Here is a 16,243-nt window from a genome sequence, read left to right as displayed (position 1 = left end):
TGCCACCTCATCTCTTCTCCCTTCTGTCCTCCTGTTTGTGACCTAAAAGTCATTCTCAGTGCAGCATCTTGAACGATAGCTCATCTCCTGAAATAAATATTCTGTAGAGAGGACGAGAATAGAAAAGGGTCGGCAGAGGAGCAAGGATGCACAGGTATAACCTTTGAGGAAGTCATTTCAGCAACTGTGATGTACTGTATTATAGGAGGCATAGCACTTGGCTAATTGAATTCAAAGTAAATACTGTAATACTGTACAGCTGGTGGGAGTTGGCCTCGTCTTCTGATGTCTTATTAACAGTTTTCAACATTTTATGGAGTGCAATAAATAAACCAGTCCAGTAATGGACATTAGCTTGCTATTCTTTAAAAAATGTTCTTGAGGCTACAATATAAGTCCATCTGCTTTACTCCAGAAAGTTGTGACAGTATACTCAAGGTCATTCACTCTATCCTGTGAATTTCCTGTTCCTGCATTTCATATAAATAAATTATGTCAGTAATTATTCATTTGTGCAGTAATTTATTAAATTTAATTAAAATGATAGGCTGTGGTCTAACAGATGTGGTTGACGTATTATATATATTAAGTGTACAATTGGTAATCGCAGAAAAACATGGTGGAAAGATTAAGCCACGCAGGGATGTTCATCTTAAAGGTACAACAGTCATGGACTGATGTTTATCTAGTGCTCTTCTAGTGTTACTGCCCATTCAATGCACTTTAGACTACAAGCCACCTTTACCCATACATCAACTATCTTATCTTATATCTTAAACTAATACCAGTTAACGTAACATGCATATATTTGGGCTGTGGGACAAATCTGGAGTACCAGAAGGGAACCCACACAGGCACAGTAACAACATGTAAACTCCACACAGACAGGCTCCATCCAGGGTTTGCCATGAGGGGACAGAGGGAACACTGCTAACCACTGCACCACAAGGCCGCTAGCCAATTCAGTTCAGATGGATCGTCAACATCAGTTACACATAAAACATGGATAGCCACTGTGACATCACCTATTAGTGTCTGGAGGTTTGTCGCCTCAGTGCTAGAATTTTGCCCATCCCCATGTTGCTTTTTGGAGCCAGGAGTTACCATATTTGGACAGCTAATACAATCAAGCTTACTTACCAACAAACAGACACACCCGCTAGTGTTAAGTAACTAAGACTTTCACCCACACAGCAAGTTCAGTGACTCCAGTTAGGTTAGGTGAGGCCTATAGAGGTTTACTTGAAAGACAGTGTGTGCACATTGCTCGAGAGTTGTCTGGCATTTTGGACGTAACGCAACAACCAGTTGTGAGAGAAAAATGCATATTCCCCGACTGGTTGGTCAGTGGGTCCTGGAGGTTGCTGGAAGTCACTAGGTGAAATTGGTTGCAATGAGGGTGCTGCACCAAAAACCTTGTGATTGCTTTGGTTACTAGCAGATTGCCACGGTCACCTGTAATTTGACTTTGAAGGCGAATGGTCTGCGTTTCCAATTACGTCACATTTTTCAAAGTTTCAGTACTGCTTAAAGAGTCATTGGTAAGTGTTTGCAGACCAGTCACTGCGTTCTGTTCAAACTATGGGTAAAAATTTGATAGTACTTTTCTGTGTTCATAATTCCGTCAATTTTGACAAGATTCCCAACACCACTGGCTGAAATGCAGCCGCAAACTATGACAGAGCCTCCATTGTGGTTTTACAGATGGCTGTAGACACTCATCGTACCTCTCACCTGACATCCTCTATACTTATTGATGATGATTACACAAGTCCAGTTCTTGTGTAATTTGGCATACTTCAGCCTTTTCTCCCTGTAACCCTTCCACTGAGACCATTTCTGATGAGGCTTCAGTGTACAGTAGGTGGATCAACTCTCAGGTCCTGTGTCAGGTCTTTGCTTGATTTTTTCCTATTTCTTAAGGACATGACTTTCAGAAACCATCTGCTGGAGATGTTTTTAGGCCTTTTTTTTCTCCTCTACTTGTCCAGTTTCCTCAGATTTTTTATGAACAAACTACACACTGTGCTGAGATAGGCCATGTTTTCAGCAAATAGCTCGTTGGGAATCACCTTATTGGTGCAAAAATACTATTTTATGCCTGTCAAGCTGTGTTATTATTGGCATGTTTTACAGATTCGATTAAAGAAATGGGAACAAATAATGTGTTTTGCAACAGGCTGCTAGTAACAAAGAGCCTAAAGATATAAATTAAAACTGGTTCTTTGTTAAGTGATTTGTCATGTGTAGACTGGAGATGAGAAATTATGTCCAGCTCCTTTCAAGCAAAATACAAAGAAATGAGGGGTGACTCAAAACTTCTGAAGAATACTGTAAGTGGTATATTACTGCATATGCTGAGCAGTTCAGATGAACGCCACATCAGTACATTTCCCATAATCATCTAAAATAACAGGATGTTACAGTGCTCATGTCAGCGGCTTCAGTCTGTTGTGTGGTACCAGTGCTTTGTTCACTTTGTTACGAAACACGGTGCATACATGCAGTGTTTTTAAGGCTGTAGCTCAGCAACCACCCACACATAATATCATCACATCGTGGGGAAGCGACAACAAAGAAGAATGTGGGAAGTGAAGCAGTCATTCACGTTTTTAACAATGTCTCAGGTTAGACTAAATACTGACGTACAAACGTACAACTGTTTTAATGCTGAACCTGCTTGTTTGTTAGTTTGCTGCTCTCTGTACAATGAGGAGTTTGATGGCCACTTTCAGTTTTACTCTCAGATAATCTGGTTTATATAATCTGGTTAAACTGCTGTCTTATTTACCTGCTGTTTCACAGCTCGTGATACTTGCCCCATTAACTTTCCTCCGCAATAGGTCCTAAAGTTTGTAGCAACACAGTAGATGTAATAAACAAAACTACAAACAAGATTTGGAGTTGTAATGAGTAAGCTGAGCTGATATGCTAATAGCAGTTACAAGAGTTTTGGATACAAATGACAGCATCAGTTCTCCCTATAAGACTTTATAGTTTCCTTAATGGAGAAAAAGTAGAGCTATGCAAGTTTTCAGTGTCAACACAGGAAAAAGGGCTTTGGACAGCTGTTAAAAGAGGTTCTTTTTAGTTAAGCTCCTGCATTAAGGGAGCATAAATGCAAAAATCCACTTTTAAAATTGATTTATTTTTTCTTATTGTGCACATTTCCCTTAAGATCTGATCTGTAAAGAGAGACCTGGTTACATGGTTGATATACACTCCTCTGATTTAAATTATCGTTTTTGTGTCTCACATCCTATAAAACACTTGCTTGGCCCGAGTTTCTAAGTAAGATATTCTTTTATAACTATAATATTGCTTCATTGGTGGATTTTTCCTCCATCCGTGCCCACCCGCTCGTCAGTAGGCCGCCCATGCCTCCAGCTTCCGTTCGCATTCTAGGGTGGTCCAGAGGAAAGACACAGCGGAGCGAAAATGGGAGTAGAAATTCAGACAATAACTGCGGGCGACGGTAGGAATTGCGTGACTTGTTTAATAGTGTAATACTCCGTTTTGTTCCAAAAGTGTGCGCTTCATTATTCTGCCACTTTCTCTCCGTTTCCTCCTTTTTTCAGGCCGGACTTTTCCTAAGAAGGGGCAGCGCGTCGTGGTGCACTATGTCGGTGAGTGCGGAGGCAGGAGCTCCGAGATTTAGACAGAAAGATTTTTAATGTTTCCTGTAGGCTTAAGCGGTATGAAAAGGGCTTGTTTGGGTGAAATGTGAGACAAGTTAATTTCATCTAACGGCAGCCGAGTGACCATTGCTTCTTTTGCTGGATAGCACTGCGGCTAGCTTCCATTAACATATTGAATATAGTGACTGTTGGGCTAAATCAGCTAGGCTGATGCTCGCAGACTTTTATCATGTACCTAATCGGTTAAACCGACCGGACATGTCTCTATATAACATAGTAGTTACACACACACACACACACACACACACACACACACACCCCAAACGTGAACTATCCGGGACCCCTGATGCTAGTGCTAGCATCACGGCTAGCCAGTTAGCTCTTCTGGAAAAGACTGTCGGGTGCAGAAAAGTTAGTTATCAGCAACCCGAGCTCAGTGTCTAGTTCGGTATCCCAACATCTTTAAGCCCTCTTATTTTATCACCAGGCACACTGGCAAACGGAACAGTGTTTGACTCTTCGAGGTCCCGGGGGAAGCCGTTCAAATTCAAGATTGGACACCAGGAGGTGATTCGTGGATGGGAGGAAGGAGTAGCCCAGGTCAGCAGGATTTCCACTCTAAAATCTGCATAAAGCTATTCACTTAACTAACTGCCTATGTTTTGCTTACACCTAACTAAAAGTAACGACTGTAACCCTCTCATCTGTGTTGCTTATATTGGCAGATATTTAGTCTAATCTTAGCAGTAACACCTGTCAGTCAGTTATGACACTATGAACAGAAATTTGTCAAATAATTGTCTCCAGGTAAAATCTTGGCTACCACGTTAGAACAGAAGCAGTGACCAGAAATTAAGCTCAAGGAGGCTCTTTTATTAAAACTGAAAACATCCAAATGGCATTCACAGCTCCTTCGGTGGTCTCAAGTCACGTTAGAGCATCTCTGCTCTCTTATCTCCATCCTCCGTCTGCCTTTATTATTGTTGAATGCGGCACAGCGGCTCTCTTAGCTGTTAACGTACTCTTATGGTACTTGGCTGGCCACCATTACCCCCCTTTAATTTCGTAACCTTGCAATTATTAGTGTTAGAAGTACTTTATTTTTCATAAATTATTGTGTCCTGTGATGCTTGCCCTGTTGTCTCGAGCTTGTGTTTTAATAAACTGTGTATTATTATTGTGGGTTTACGTGCATGATTGGACAGACAGATGATCAGAACGTTAGCTTTTTTTGTTTTTTTCAATTAGCAAAATACCCATTATGCTCATTTGTAGTCCACATATTTTTATTCTTGGGTTCTACTAGAGTAGCTTTGTAGGATTCCCAGTAGTAGTGGGCTATTATAGTCTCATAATTATATCACAGAAAACTTGTGATAACGATGTTTCTGATGTTACAGAAAAAAAAAAAATTACAGGACAATGTTTTATTGATGAATCTATTGAAACCAGGTGCCAGCAGCGTTATTGTGCAATAGTAGTGACTAGGGCTGCAACTAAACATTGTTTTGGTAGTTGACTAATCTGTCTTTTTTTTTTTTTTGATTAATATATTAGTCAACGATTATTTCAATCTTACCTCACCTGTTCAAACCTGCCTATCTGTTAATATCACCTAGTTGTCTCTTCTCACAATTAAAATAATGACCCATAAAAATGCGAGTTTAAAACTAATCAGTGTATTTTTAACATTAATGTGACCATAACAATAAATAGCAAAAAAAAAAGCATATTAAAGTGAATGCAATTTTTATTTTTATATGAAAATATAATGTGCAAATAAGTAAATAAAAATGACCTCTGTCTAAAAGTTCAAGTGAGCTTCAAATTAAATCAAAAAGATTTTTCCGTCCAAAACAACTGAAAAGTTTACAGACGATTCACTTCATGAAGAGGTTTACTGTTCATGATGAACGGGAATATTAATGCGAGAAAAAATAGGAGACAACATAGCTGTTCTTATTATACTTCATTCGCTAGCTAACATAACTGACATGGTGCCGCTTAGCAAACATCATCCATGAGACCTTGTTTCCGACAGTAATGTTTGTAGAAACATTAACAGGATATCAACGACGCACTTACTCTCTAAAACGTACCCATCCAGGGCTGATGTCACAGCTCCAGGGTGCCGCCCTTTTAAACGCTCACGCATTGCAGTGATGCTGATGTGGAAGGAAAAATCTGCTTTGCACAGTCTGCATTCAACTTTAGTTTTGGTTCCTGTGAAATGCTCCCACACTTTTGACAGTCTGTCTCCATTTTCTTTCATTTTCTCCGCCAACCTCCACCTGTTCCATCGTCATTGCGTTCGCGTTACTGTCTTCTTCGTTGGTATTTTTATTGGCATACAATGGAGGCAATACTGCCCCCATATCTTCCTGTAGTGTATTGCAGTTACAAAATCACGTGGTTTTAGAATACAACCCGACGACATTAAAATTCCAGGTCGACTAATTTTTGTAGTCGACAAATCATTGCAGCCCTAGTAGTGACGCAATATAAAAGTAGCCCAGGCAGCCCTACAGTAACATGTAAGTAAAATAAAATAACTGCTCGGTTCTCTAGTTTAACAATAACTAAATTAACTTAACCTTGTAACTCTTCAGGAGCTGCACTATATTGTCACATAATAAAACTGAAAATTATTTTCTACCTGGAATGTATCTTGGATCATTTTAACCAGCTGCTTAAATTCCTTCTTTTCCACCATGTATGCGCTTCAGTAATTTCCATCAACTATTTGCTCTCCCCGTCATATGGCGTGCAGGCAGCAACTGGCCCAGCGACACTCAGTTGAGTAATTTGTCGACATTTGGGTCGCACATTACCAGCTGTGCTAGTATCTCCTCTTTTGTAGCCTGGTTGTACTCAATGGTGGGTTTTTTTTTTTCCTGTCTTAAGTATTGAAATAAATTTGTTGTTTTCACCTTCAGCAGGAACAGTTTTCTTGCACATTTTTCCAAAGTACTGTGTTTTGTTAGTGGCTGCTGAAGAAGCTCCCTTTTTAGGTCCTAAATTGTCACTGGAGTCTGACACGCAGCCACAGTAAATTATAAATGCATGGTGTTGGTGAGAGCAATGATATTGCAGTGACATCTTTATGTCATGCAAAAATTTATATTGGTATTATCACAGATGATATGACATGGCAAAACCCTAATTCCCAATTCAAAATAATCTTTATTTATCTTATATTGGCCCTTGGTGCAGACACTCAGTTCATCCTCCGTCTGAAACAAGCGGTTTGATCTCCTCTCACTTTAAGCCTGTGGTTCTCAGACTGTGGGGTGAAACCAGGTGAAAAACACCAAGTAAAACAGATTTCAATAAATTTTTAATAAAAGTTTGCCCTGCTACTGTGTTTACCTTTCATTTATGTAAAATTTAAGTTAGTTAAGAACTTTTTTTTTTTTTATTGTTAATGATTGACTTGAACTTGTGGGAAGCAGGGCTTGAAGTTTGAGAACCACAGCTTCAAGCTAACCTTCTTCTGATTGATTGCCCCTTGTAAGCAGTAGATTTGTTTTTTTGTTTTTTTATTAAAAAATAATTAAAAAAAAATTTTTAAAGTAAGCAGTAGATTTGAACATTAGGTGGGTTGAGCTTCCGGATTCACACAGCCAGAAGTGGCTGTCTGGGATTCCATATTTGGTGTCTCCTTTTGATGTCATACAGAGCCAAGAGTAGAAAAAAGTGTCTGAAACTGACTGTTTAGGCCCGTCTGAATCCTGACCTTTACCTCAGAGATTGTACATACGCTGATCTCATAATGAGCATCATCCACCACTGTTTACTATAGACAGAAAATAAGGGAACGCTTAATAGGTGCACTCTACCTTAAATTACTCTCAAATGACTGCACATAGTTGTAGTAGACTTGTGACATGCTAGCTTTACCTGGCTAAGTTGGCACTGGGCCTCATTTTCTTTTATTTAAAGAACATCCACTTGTTTAGACTTATTGGCAGCTTTTCTAATCTGTGACTTCGCATGTTACTCCTGTTCATGCACCATCCAATCTCTCAGCGTCTCACATTCCAGTCTGACGCGTGTTGGTCTGTAGCGTGTTCATTGTTCGTATTTGTCATTTAACGTTGGTCGAAAAACAACTTCTAGGTGTGTTACTGCCACCTTCTGGCAGCAGTAAAACATAACATCGTGCCAACTGCTGGTAAATATGAAAGAAAGTATGTACTTCAGACAAAAATGGTTGCATCTCCATAAACTGAGCATTATAAAGATATGGTTTATTAGATTGTCATTGCCTTTAACTTCACTAACTTCACTAAGCTAACCTGATCCTGTACTATTAAGTTGTTTTTTTTTTAAGTAAATCTATTACTTAATTCAATGGCAGCAGTAGTGTTTCATTTCTATCTCCTCCTCAGATGAGTGTGGGTCAGCGGGCAAAGCTTATTTGCTCACCGGACTATGCCTATGGCAGCAAAGGTCACCCAGGGATCATCCCACCAAACGCCACTCTCACCTTCGATGTGGAGCTGATTGGTCTGGAAGCCTGAAACTTGTGCACTCAGCTTTGTTTAATTCCAGTCAGATTTTCAGGGTGAGATGTGTTTATTTAAGTGTCATACACAGTGTTAATAGGGTGTGTAGATGTGCAATAATAATCCTAACCAGTACGATCACTCGCTGTACGGTGACGATACATTTGCCACTAATGTCCAGAGATTACAAGGTATGGATGTAACAAGCCCTCCTGTAATCCCCTTTTCCTCTCCTCGTTAAGCACGCCTCTGAGACTGTTTGTTTTTTCCCCCCCCTCACTGCAGGTTGACTCCTATCTTGGGAACATGGAGGAAAAGGTTAACTGATGATTCCTGCTCTCGATTCCTGCATAGGACGTATGTCTGTTGTTACACTATTTCACTCTCCTTTACATTTAGATACAAGTCCTGTTTTTTTTTTCTTTTTTTGTCACTTGCTTTAAAATTTTATCCCTCATATTATACTTTAGATTACATAAAGTAATAAGTCATAGGCCTTCCAATCACATGTATTTTGTCATATTCTGCTTTCTATTTGTATGGTCTTTTTTTTTTTTTTTTTTTTTTGGACTTAAAATTTACTTCCTTGCCTCAGTTTGATTAAATGCATCTGCCACCAGGACCACGTTTTAAATCAAGTGTCATAAGTACTGAATCAGTCTCATTCCTGTGGCTCTGTGGCCTTTACAATAAAATTGTATTGATTGCGGGTAATGTCTTGATTCAAAATAAGAATAAATTGTTTGACACAATATTTCTACAAATTACTTTTGTGATGTACTTGGGGTGGGCGGGATTGAAAAATGCACAGAATATGTTGTAATCAGGGGCTCAAAATTCAAACATCATTTTCATGAAAAGCCTACAGGACTCTGCACATGAAAGATTTTTGTCTGTCTTAATTTATGAGCCAAAAATACCTGCTTGCTTTAATATCCACAGCTGAAAAACACTTGTCCTCTTGGCCGAACGAAGAAAATATTCCTCGAGGCCTGTGGCTTTCTTTGAATACAATAAAAGAGTGACTTTAACTAAAATGGCTATTTTCTTCTTTCTTTGAGTCATTCCATCTCACTTGGTAGTATTTTCTGTCATTTCTATCACTGACTCATGAATAAGGGGAGACACTCAATTTTCAACCAATAAATCATTAGGTTGACCTTGAAGGCCTTGGTGGATGTAAGCCAAATTTGAATGGATTATTAACATGACCCCACTCTACACCTCTGCAAAGGTTTTTGCAGAATTCATTCAAAACAAAAGTAGTTCTGTATGGCAGATGCCTGAAATTTTAGCTTGAAATATACAAAGGAGATGCCGTGTTAACTGCTATGCATTCATTTGCATGACTGCTAAATGAAGAGCTGTTTTCACCTGTAGCATCTCGCCTTAATTCATGTGAACACATCTCACTAACAAACGAAAAAGAACAGAAGCATCTTTTATTTCCAAGAAGAGTGTGAAATTCAAGGACAACAATGTGTACTGCTCCAACGGACTTTATTTTACAATAAAATTCTTCTTCGTCACGCTGAACCTCTGGTTAAACTTCTTGTAAAACCCCACCTGAAGGATCCCTGAAAGCCAAACCTTTGTTCTTTTTGCATAATAAGGCTGAAATTGGTAACTAAACTTACAGCACATCATAGTTCCCACATACAATGGAGTGACATCAAAGGGCCACTTGAAATATGCACGCTTTAGCATTAATGCTCAAACACCGACACACTGCATTACAGTTAACTGCAGCACAGTGTGATGAAAGCAGCCACGGTCGATGGCAAAAAATAATCGCGTTCATCTTTTCTAGCAGCTGTGCAGACATCTTTCGCTTCATTTAAAATCAGGAAATAAACACCTGTATCAAACATTGTCACCTCTTTACAAATTCAGTCAAGAAAACTGCTCTCCTTGTTTATCTCATTTATCACAGGTTACTAAGTGTGAAATAGAAGTCCCTCCTTATCTTTGAAGAAACAGTGATACATGAGCTGGCTGTGCATTGAAGGGCAGAGCAAATCAGGCTCGCTCTCTCTCTCTCTCTCTCACACACACACACACCACATTTTGTTTTAAGACCCAAAACATAATAAATGCTATCCTTATAAAAATCATTTCTTTTTCTGTTAGTGTGATTTAGACTCTTAGATCATCTCCATTATGTAAAATAACCTCGTGTTAAGCTGCAGGTTTCTGCTCTTTATTCTTGGGTCACTGATGCATTTTGTATTTTATCCCAACAGGATTAATGAAGTGGAGTCTGTACAGTTTTTCATAGTTTGTAGGAATCAAAAAATAAATGAGTTTAAAAAAAAAAAAAAAATCAACAATCTGTTTTGCTCTCAGTAGAGTCAGTTCAGCTCTGCTTCTCAGAAAATCAGTCCCAAAATCTTTACAACACTTTCAGTATTTTCTTGATTGTGATACAAATATGAATGCCTGTCAGCTTCTCGTACCCACACCCTGTGTGCTCTGTTTCCTGACTGCTTCTGAACACGTCAGAAAAGTGCTGACTGTTATGTACTTTTCCGCTTTGGCGGCGCATCCTTGATGCCAAAGGAATTTGATGACTGTGACTCTCCCATCCCCTGTGAACAATTTAGAAACTGCGATGGTGAAATTAGAAGAGCACAAACTATTTCTCTTATTTTCATAATGTGAAGTGTACATTGTTGCCCTGAAGGCATCTCATACTGAAGGGGCTTTTTAATACAAGCAAGAGAACCCAAACAGTGGGTTACATGCAAACTGCAATAAAGAGAAAACCACTTAAAGTGCAGGCAGTAGCATTAAATACAGAATATTTCAGTAAGGAAAGCATTTAATGTACAACTAATTCTTTGTTCTCTAAGGCAAAGCATGACCACAGACTCTAAAAATCTTATAAGTGGAGATATCCAATGCAAGGTTGAGACTAAAATGTAATAAAGTAAAGCCAGCGTTGTGCCTGGAGGGGTTTGGAGTCGTTTCTTAATCTCAAATATGGCTGAAAGTGTCAGATTGATGTTGTTCCGTTCATGTTGGTTGGCCTGCGGCCCCTGCCTGCACCCTGGCGTCGAAGTGAATGGAGAGCCACAGCACAGCAACCTCTCAGCAAGGATCCAATATGATACACTGGCATGACCTCCTGTGGTGCTCCGCGGCACAGCCATGCCATGGTCGGAACCACCGGCACTGCCAAAGCCAAAAGATCTACAAGGAAGTACCGGCTCCAGTGGCACCGCTGAGGGGAATACCCTTCCTCACTTGCTCCTCCGTTTTCATCCTTATTATCTTCTTCTATCTCCACTACTGTAGCTTTCTGCTTCACTGGTAGTGGAGCTAAAGGTTGGGGCTGGCAGGTGTGAGGCCCTGCAGGGACCTTCATTACCTCCTCAGGTTTGTCCAGTGGTAGTGGCTCTGTATTGTAAGTATGCTCAGTAGAAGAGAGAGGAGGTAAAGTCGATGGAAATCGTTGTAGTTCTGAGGGGGTTGTGTCCACTGTGGCTAAAGAAATTACACTCGGCCCTTCTGCAGCACTTTCCTCACACAGCCAGGTCATGGTGGGGCTACACGCCTGGGAACGGACCTCTGGTTTCTTCTCTGCTGCAGGAACAGGAATGGGGTTAGACTCAGTAGCAGGAACTGCAGTAGCTGTAACCGGGGCCTCCTCCTGAGGTAAGTGCAGAAACAAATGATGGTGGGGGAGGTAGGTGTGTCCACTGCACCTGCAGCTGCTACTGAGAGTGTGGCAGGAGTGTGAGATTGGCAACACAGCTCCCCCACTGCACAACCTTTCATAGGTGGAAGAACGTGGCACAGTTGGGGGGCCTCGGATGTGGCCCTGTGGCGGCAGCTGCTCTGATAGCAGGGCTGCCTCCAGGAGCAGGTGAGTTTGCCCTGCTGTTTGCGAAGCTCCACTCGACTCAGGAGCATTTGAGCCACGTTCTAACTGCAGAGCCTCGCTGCTCAGTCTAGAGTGGGCGTTGCTGCGGCTCAAAGTGCTGGCTGGGGAACACCCACAGGAGCGAGACTTCCCCCCTGGCCGGGCTCCCTGCAACCCTGAGAATGGTTTGTGGTCATGGGAATCTTGTTGCCGGACACCCAAGTTGGACTTCACTGAGTCAACCACCTCCTGGAGGTGCTGGATCTCCTTGCGGGCCTCTTTTAGGGCTAACTGGGCCTCAACACGGTGGCATTCCTCCTCTATCCAATCTTCCTGCATCCTGTACAGCTGGGCCCTCAACTCATCTATTTCACAGTCCCTGATGGGGAAGTAAAGAGAATAGCAGAATTATTTTGCAGTCACTTATACAGAGACATAGTGTGGGAGTTTAACAGGGAAGCACTAGGGAAGTAAAAAAAAAAAAAAAAAGGAAACACTGGCTACAACAAGAATTGGGACAACAACTAGTAAAGTGAGTGTACGGAGAAAAAGGCTAACCTGTGTTGTAGTCTTTCCACATTTTCCCTCAGTCTGGCTCGCAGGTGTCGTATACACACCTCCTTCTGCTGAAGGGGTGTAAGGTACTGCTCTGGGGTCGGGGGTCTGATCCCATGGTTGTCGCTGCAAGCTGTGTGCTTTGCCTGACGCCTGACGCCACACGTATGAAAAAAAAAGAAGGTTGCATTTAATCACATGTGATGACTGTAAACTGACAGCTGACTGGTGAAAACTGGTGATATAATTTAGTAGGTACACTGGTGCAATCTACTACAAACCAATCCAATATCCTTGCAATAAGCCCTTAGTCAAGATTAATATCAGCCAGTTTTTGTTGATATTATGTAAGCAATTTGTTGATTCAGCTCAACAGTTATTGCAGAAGTCTAGGGGTGCTGACGTCTCAGCTGGTAAAAGCCCTGGAAGGACATGCCAGTCCGCCATGAGACTAACACATTCAGACAGACAGTTACATTCATAGCTGTGGGCAATTGACTGTCCAGTCCATCTAACTTGAATGCTCTATAAGAAGATAACTGACCATAAAAAGATCTGGGGTAGTTTTACTAACATTTTGGTGCCTTTTTTCCTACTGTTAGACTAAAGGTGTTTAAGCAGTATGCTACCTGGGAGTACTGGGATACGTCCGGGCTGTGGGACTGCCTTCTGGTGCCCTAACCCGACCGGGGTAGGTTTGAGTACTGGATGTGTCGCTGTGGGAATATCGCCCACTGCCGCCACTAGTTCCCACCGAACGCCTTGTTGGGAGATCAAATTGCACTCATTAGGAAGTTACCAAACCAGATTTCAATCCCCCCCCCCCAGGACACAACAGAGCACACATCAATGACAACAGATATGACAATGATTAAGACACAGATGAAAGAAGGAGCTGGGGTGGAAATGTGTTGCAAAGCAGCTTGCAGATGTGCAGCAACTGTGGGCAAGCTGAAGCAGCTTCAGCCTATGTGACATAGCCGATTGGATGTGTAGAAAGATAGCTGCTGAGCTGATTTGGATGGGCATTGAGATCTGTTGATCTGCTGGGATGGTGGCTGACCCTGAACTAATGCTACACTAAATATGTGACATTTTTTTTGTCATTTGGCTGGAAAAAAAGAAGAAGAGAGGTATGAGAAGGAACAGTACCTGCGCTGACCTGAGGAGGGTTTTCGACTCGGAGTGAGAGACATCGATGTGCAAAGGAATGTCCGACCTCTCCACGACTCTCTCTAGAGAGGGACACTAGGAGCCCTCACGGCTGCGCTGTAATCACCGTTACAGACACAAAAACGTCAGACGTACAACCAGTGTGAAGAAAAATGAATTCCAAAAGCTGACAAAGAACGTGTTTTTCTTCCAAAATGCTGTCTCTTGTGTGCAGTCATTATGAGGCTCTGCACTGGTAGGCAGTGACAAAAGTCTAATGCTAACCTTCATAAAAGAAATAGTCTAGGCAGCAGCAGATAAAGCCTCCTTTCTCTGCTGACACAAAGAGGACACAGTAAGTCCACAATCAGTGCAGCTGCCTCTCTCTACACTGTGTCCTCGCTGTCTGCAGAGCTGCACACAAACATGATGAAACTTCACATTAACTGCTTTAAAATGCTACAAAACAAAGACAAAGCCTCATGTTTGGTGGCTGGCAGAGTCAACAGTCACTGAGGTTATTAGCTGTCCACAAAGAATTCACCACAACTTTTAAATAGCAGAGCAGACATGGATGCATGCGTGTGTTCGTACTATAGTGGGTCATATAATTGTATCACTTTTTACAATCAGTGTCAAGCCAAGCCTGTAGAACTGTACAAGCACTCCTGATTGTCTCCCGAACATGAAGGTTGAATCAGTTAGAGTCCCTTCTTCGCGTGTCAGCCTTGGTATTAAAACTCAAAACATTTTGACGATTGACTGAAACAGAACCAGGCAGACACTTGGTTAGTTACACCTTAGGTGGGACCCCCCTTTTCCCTTCAGAACTGTCTTAATTCTTTATGGCATAGATTCAACAAGATGCTGGAAACACTACTCAGAGATTTTGGTCCATATTAACATGATAGCATCACACAGTTCCTGCAGATTTGTCAGCTGCACATTCATGATCCGAATCTCCCATTCTACCACATCCCAAAGGTGCTCTACTGGATTGAGATCTGCTAACTGTGGAGGTATTTGAGTAGAGTGAACTCATCAAATCAAAGCTCGTCAGACCAGCCAACATTTTTACAGTCTTCTATTTGTGCAATCTTGGTGAGCCTGTAGCCTGAGTTTCCTGTTCTTCAAGAGTGGCACCCACTGTGTGGTCTTTTGCTGCTGCAGCCCATCTGTTTCAACATTTGATGTGTTGCACGTTCAGAAATGCTCTTCTGCATGCCTTAGTTTGTTTATATGATTTATAAATATAATTGACAGGCATCTATCTACTTTTTAATCTCTAAGTTTGACTTTATAGTATATATGTTAAGAAAGTTATATTACTATAAATAAAACCCGTCCATGTATTCACTTAATTAAGCAGTTTGATACATCTTGATAATGAAAATAAAATAAATCCAAATATTTATTAATTCCTCAAATTTTGGCATCCAATGGGCATAAGTAGGTTGCTTTTTCACAGACTACCACTTGATTGTATAATCAAAGTGATCTAATGGTAGCTACAGTCTATTTCCTCTCCAGCTCAACCAGCATAAAAATCCAAGATGAGGACAAAATGTTCTCATCTGTCTTCAGAAGTCTCGCAGTTCTGCGTAAAGCTAAAGGAAACCTGCTGATCCACGTTTAAAATGTACCGACTATTCAAGAAATCCCAGCAGCGGATGCAGACACAACAGACCTGTAACTGCTGATTATGAAAAGCGCACCCAGTGAGCCGGAAGCGTCTCATTTTGTCCTATATTTAATTTCTAGGACGACGAAGTAGGAAATCTCACCTCCCTCTCCTCAGTCTGCGCAACAAGTGGCAAGAGCTGGTGAGAAATACGCAATCATCTTACGTAAGTGTGAGTATCGGTGTTCTCTGTGGAGGCGAGCAGCATCAAACAGCCGGTGCAGAAAACTGTGCTCAAGGCAGCATTTAGACAGTCTGCAGAGGATCCAGGCTGTGTGGGGGGAGAATGCCAGAATGTTTCCGGATAAATAGAAGGAGCGAGGGGGACGATCCGCTTTGTCCTTGAGTCATGATTACGGTATTAAATCACATGATTTTCAACATCTGTCGCCTAAAATAAAACGCTGTTAGATAAGCAGTTTGTGCAAAAAAAAAAAGTCATCACTTTGGCATGGCCAGCTGACTGCAAGCGAGTCCCTAAACAGGACACCCAACACCCCAGCAGGTACTTGCCACAAAAGACGCTTCTAATCGTAAACACTGACGAGCAAATTTCGTCCCAGCTGTGTCCTACATACGTGGATGTTGAGTAACCGCATGATATGGTTCCTTAACAAGGATATAACCATGTCTCTGAACCTCAAAACAAACGTTCCTGGTAGACACAAAAGACCGACAACAATCTGCATGTGAAACAGTACCATTTGGGCAGGTGGAAGCTGCGCATCGTGGAAAAGCCTCGGTTCCTGCCTGACTCAACGGTCCCCGGTGGCAGCAGGAAGAAAAGATGCTGGTGGTGTTGGTGAGGGTCCATCCCGCAGCCATGAAGCCCGCAGATTAATGA

The 16,243-nt window shown here is 41.5% G+C and overlaps 2 protein-coding genes across 4 annotated transcripts; one reads left to right on the top strand and one right to left on the bottom strand.

Moving 5' to 3' along the window:
* The first annotated feature begins 3,333 nt into the window (after positions 1-3,333).
* fkbp1aa (FKBP prolyl isomerase 1Aa) lies at positions 3,334-9,183 on the top strand. The gene is made up of 5 exons (XM_030734473.1): positions 3,334-3,475; positions 3,579-3,626; positions 4,126-4,238; positions 8,030-8,205; positions 8,432-9,183. Exons 1-4 carry the CDS (start codon positions 3,439-3,441, stop codon positions 8,159-8,161), a joined length of 330 nt encoding a protein of 109 aa, XP_030590333.1. The 5' UTR covers positions 3,334-3,438; the 3' UTR covers positions 8,162-8,205; positions 8,432-9,183.
* Positions 9,184-9,629: 446 nt separating this feature from the next.
* Positions 9,630-16,228, bottom strand: snpha (syntaphilin a). Of its 3 annotated transcripts, none has more exons than XM_030732656.1 (5): positions 16,101-16,228; positions 13,719-13,835; positions 13,196-13,327; positions 12,570-12,719; positions 9,630-12,390 (listed from the first exon to the last, which is right to left on the bottom strand). In XM_030732656.1, the coding sequence occupies exons 2-5, from the start codon at positions 13,760-13,762 to the stop codon at positions 11,142-11,144; spliced, it is 1,575 nt and encodes a 524-aa protein (XP_030588516.1). In that variant the 5' UTR covers positions 13,763-13,835; positions 16,101-16,228; the 3' UTR covers positions 9,630-11,141. The 3 variants fall into 3 exon arrangements, with proteins under 3 accessions (XP_030588516.1, XP_030588515.1, XP_030588514.1); XM_030732655.1 differs by lacking the exon at positions 16,101-16,228 and adding an exon at positions 15,503-15,717; XM_030732654.1 differs by lacking the exon at positions 16,101-16,228 and adding an exon at positions 15,566-15,717.
* Positions 16,229-16,243: the final 15 nt, after the last annotated feature.

This window comes from Archocentrus centrarchus, chromosome 7 (assembly GCF_007364275.1).
Source record: "Archocentrus centrarchus isolate MPI-CPG fArcCen1 chromosome 7, fArcCen1, whole genome shotgun sequence".
Lineage (NCBI taxonomy): Eukaryota > Metazoa > Chordata > Actinopteri > Cichliformes > Cichlidae > Archocentrus > Archocentrus centrarchus.
Note: the sequence above shows the minus strand (reverse complement) of the source record. Positions and strands in the feature narration are given on the sequence as shown.

Excerpts from the sequence above, each read along its gene's own strand:
- fkbp1aa (XM_030734473.1), top strand. The coding sequence starts at position 3,439 with ATGGGAGTAGAAATTCAGACAATAACTGCGGGCGACG. Across the intron at positions 3,627-4,125 it reads CGTCGTGGTGCACTATGTCG|GCACACTGGCAAACGGAACA; the intron begins GTGAGTGCGGAG and ends TTTTATCACCAG. Across the intron at positions 4,239-8,029 it reads GGGAGGAAGGAGTAGCCCAG|ATGAGTGTGGGTCAGCGGGC; the intron begins GTCAGCAGGATT and ends TCTCCTCCTCAG.
- snpha (XM_030732656.1), bottom strand. The coding sequence starts at position 13,762 with ATGTCTCTCACTCCGAGTCGAAAACCCTCCTCAGGTCAGCGCAG. Across the intron at positions 13,328-13,718 it reads CCCTCCTCAGGTCAGCGCAG|GCGTTCGGTGGGAACTAGTG; the intron begins GTACTGTTCCTT and ends TCTCCCAACAAG. Across the intron at positions 12,720-13,195 it reads ACGTATCCCAGTACTCCCAG|GCGTCAGGCAAAGCACACAG; the intron begins GTAGCATACTGC and ends GTGTGGCGTCAG.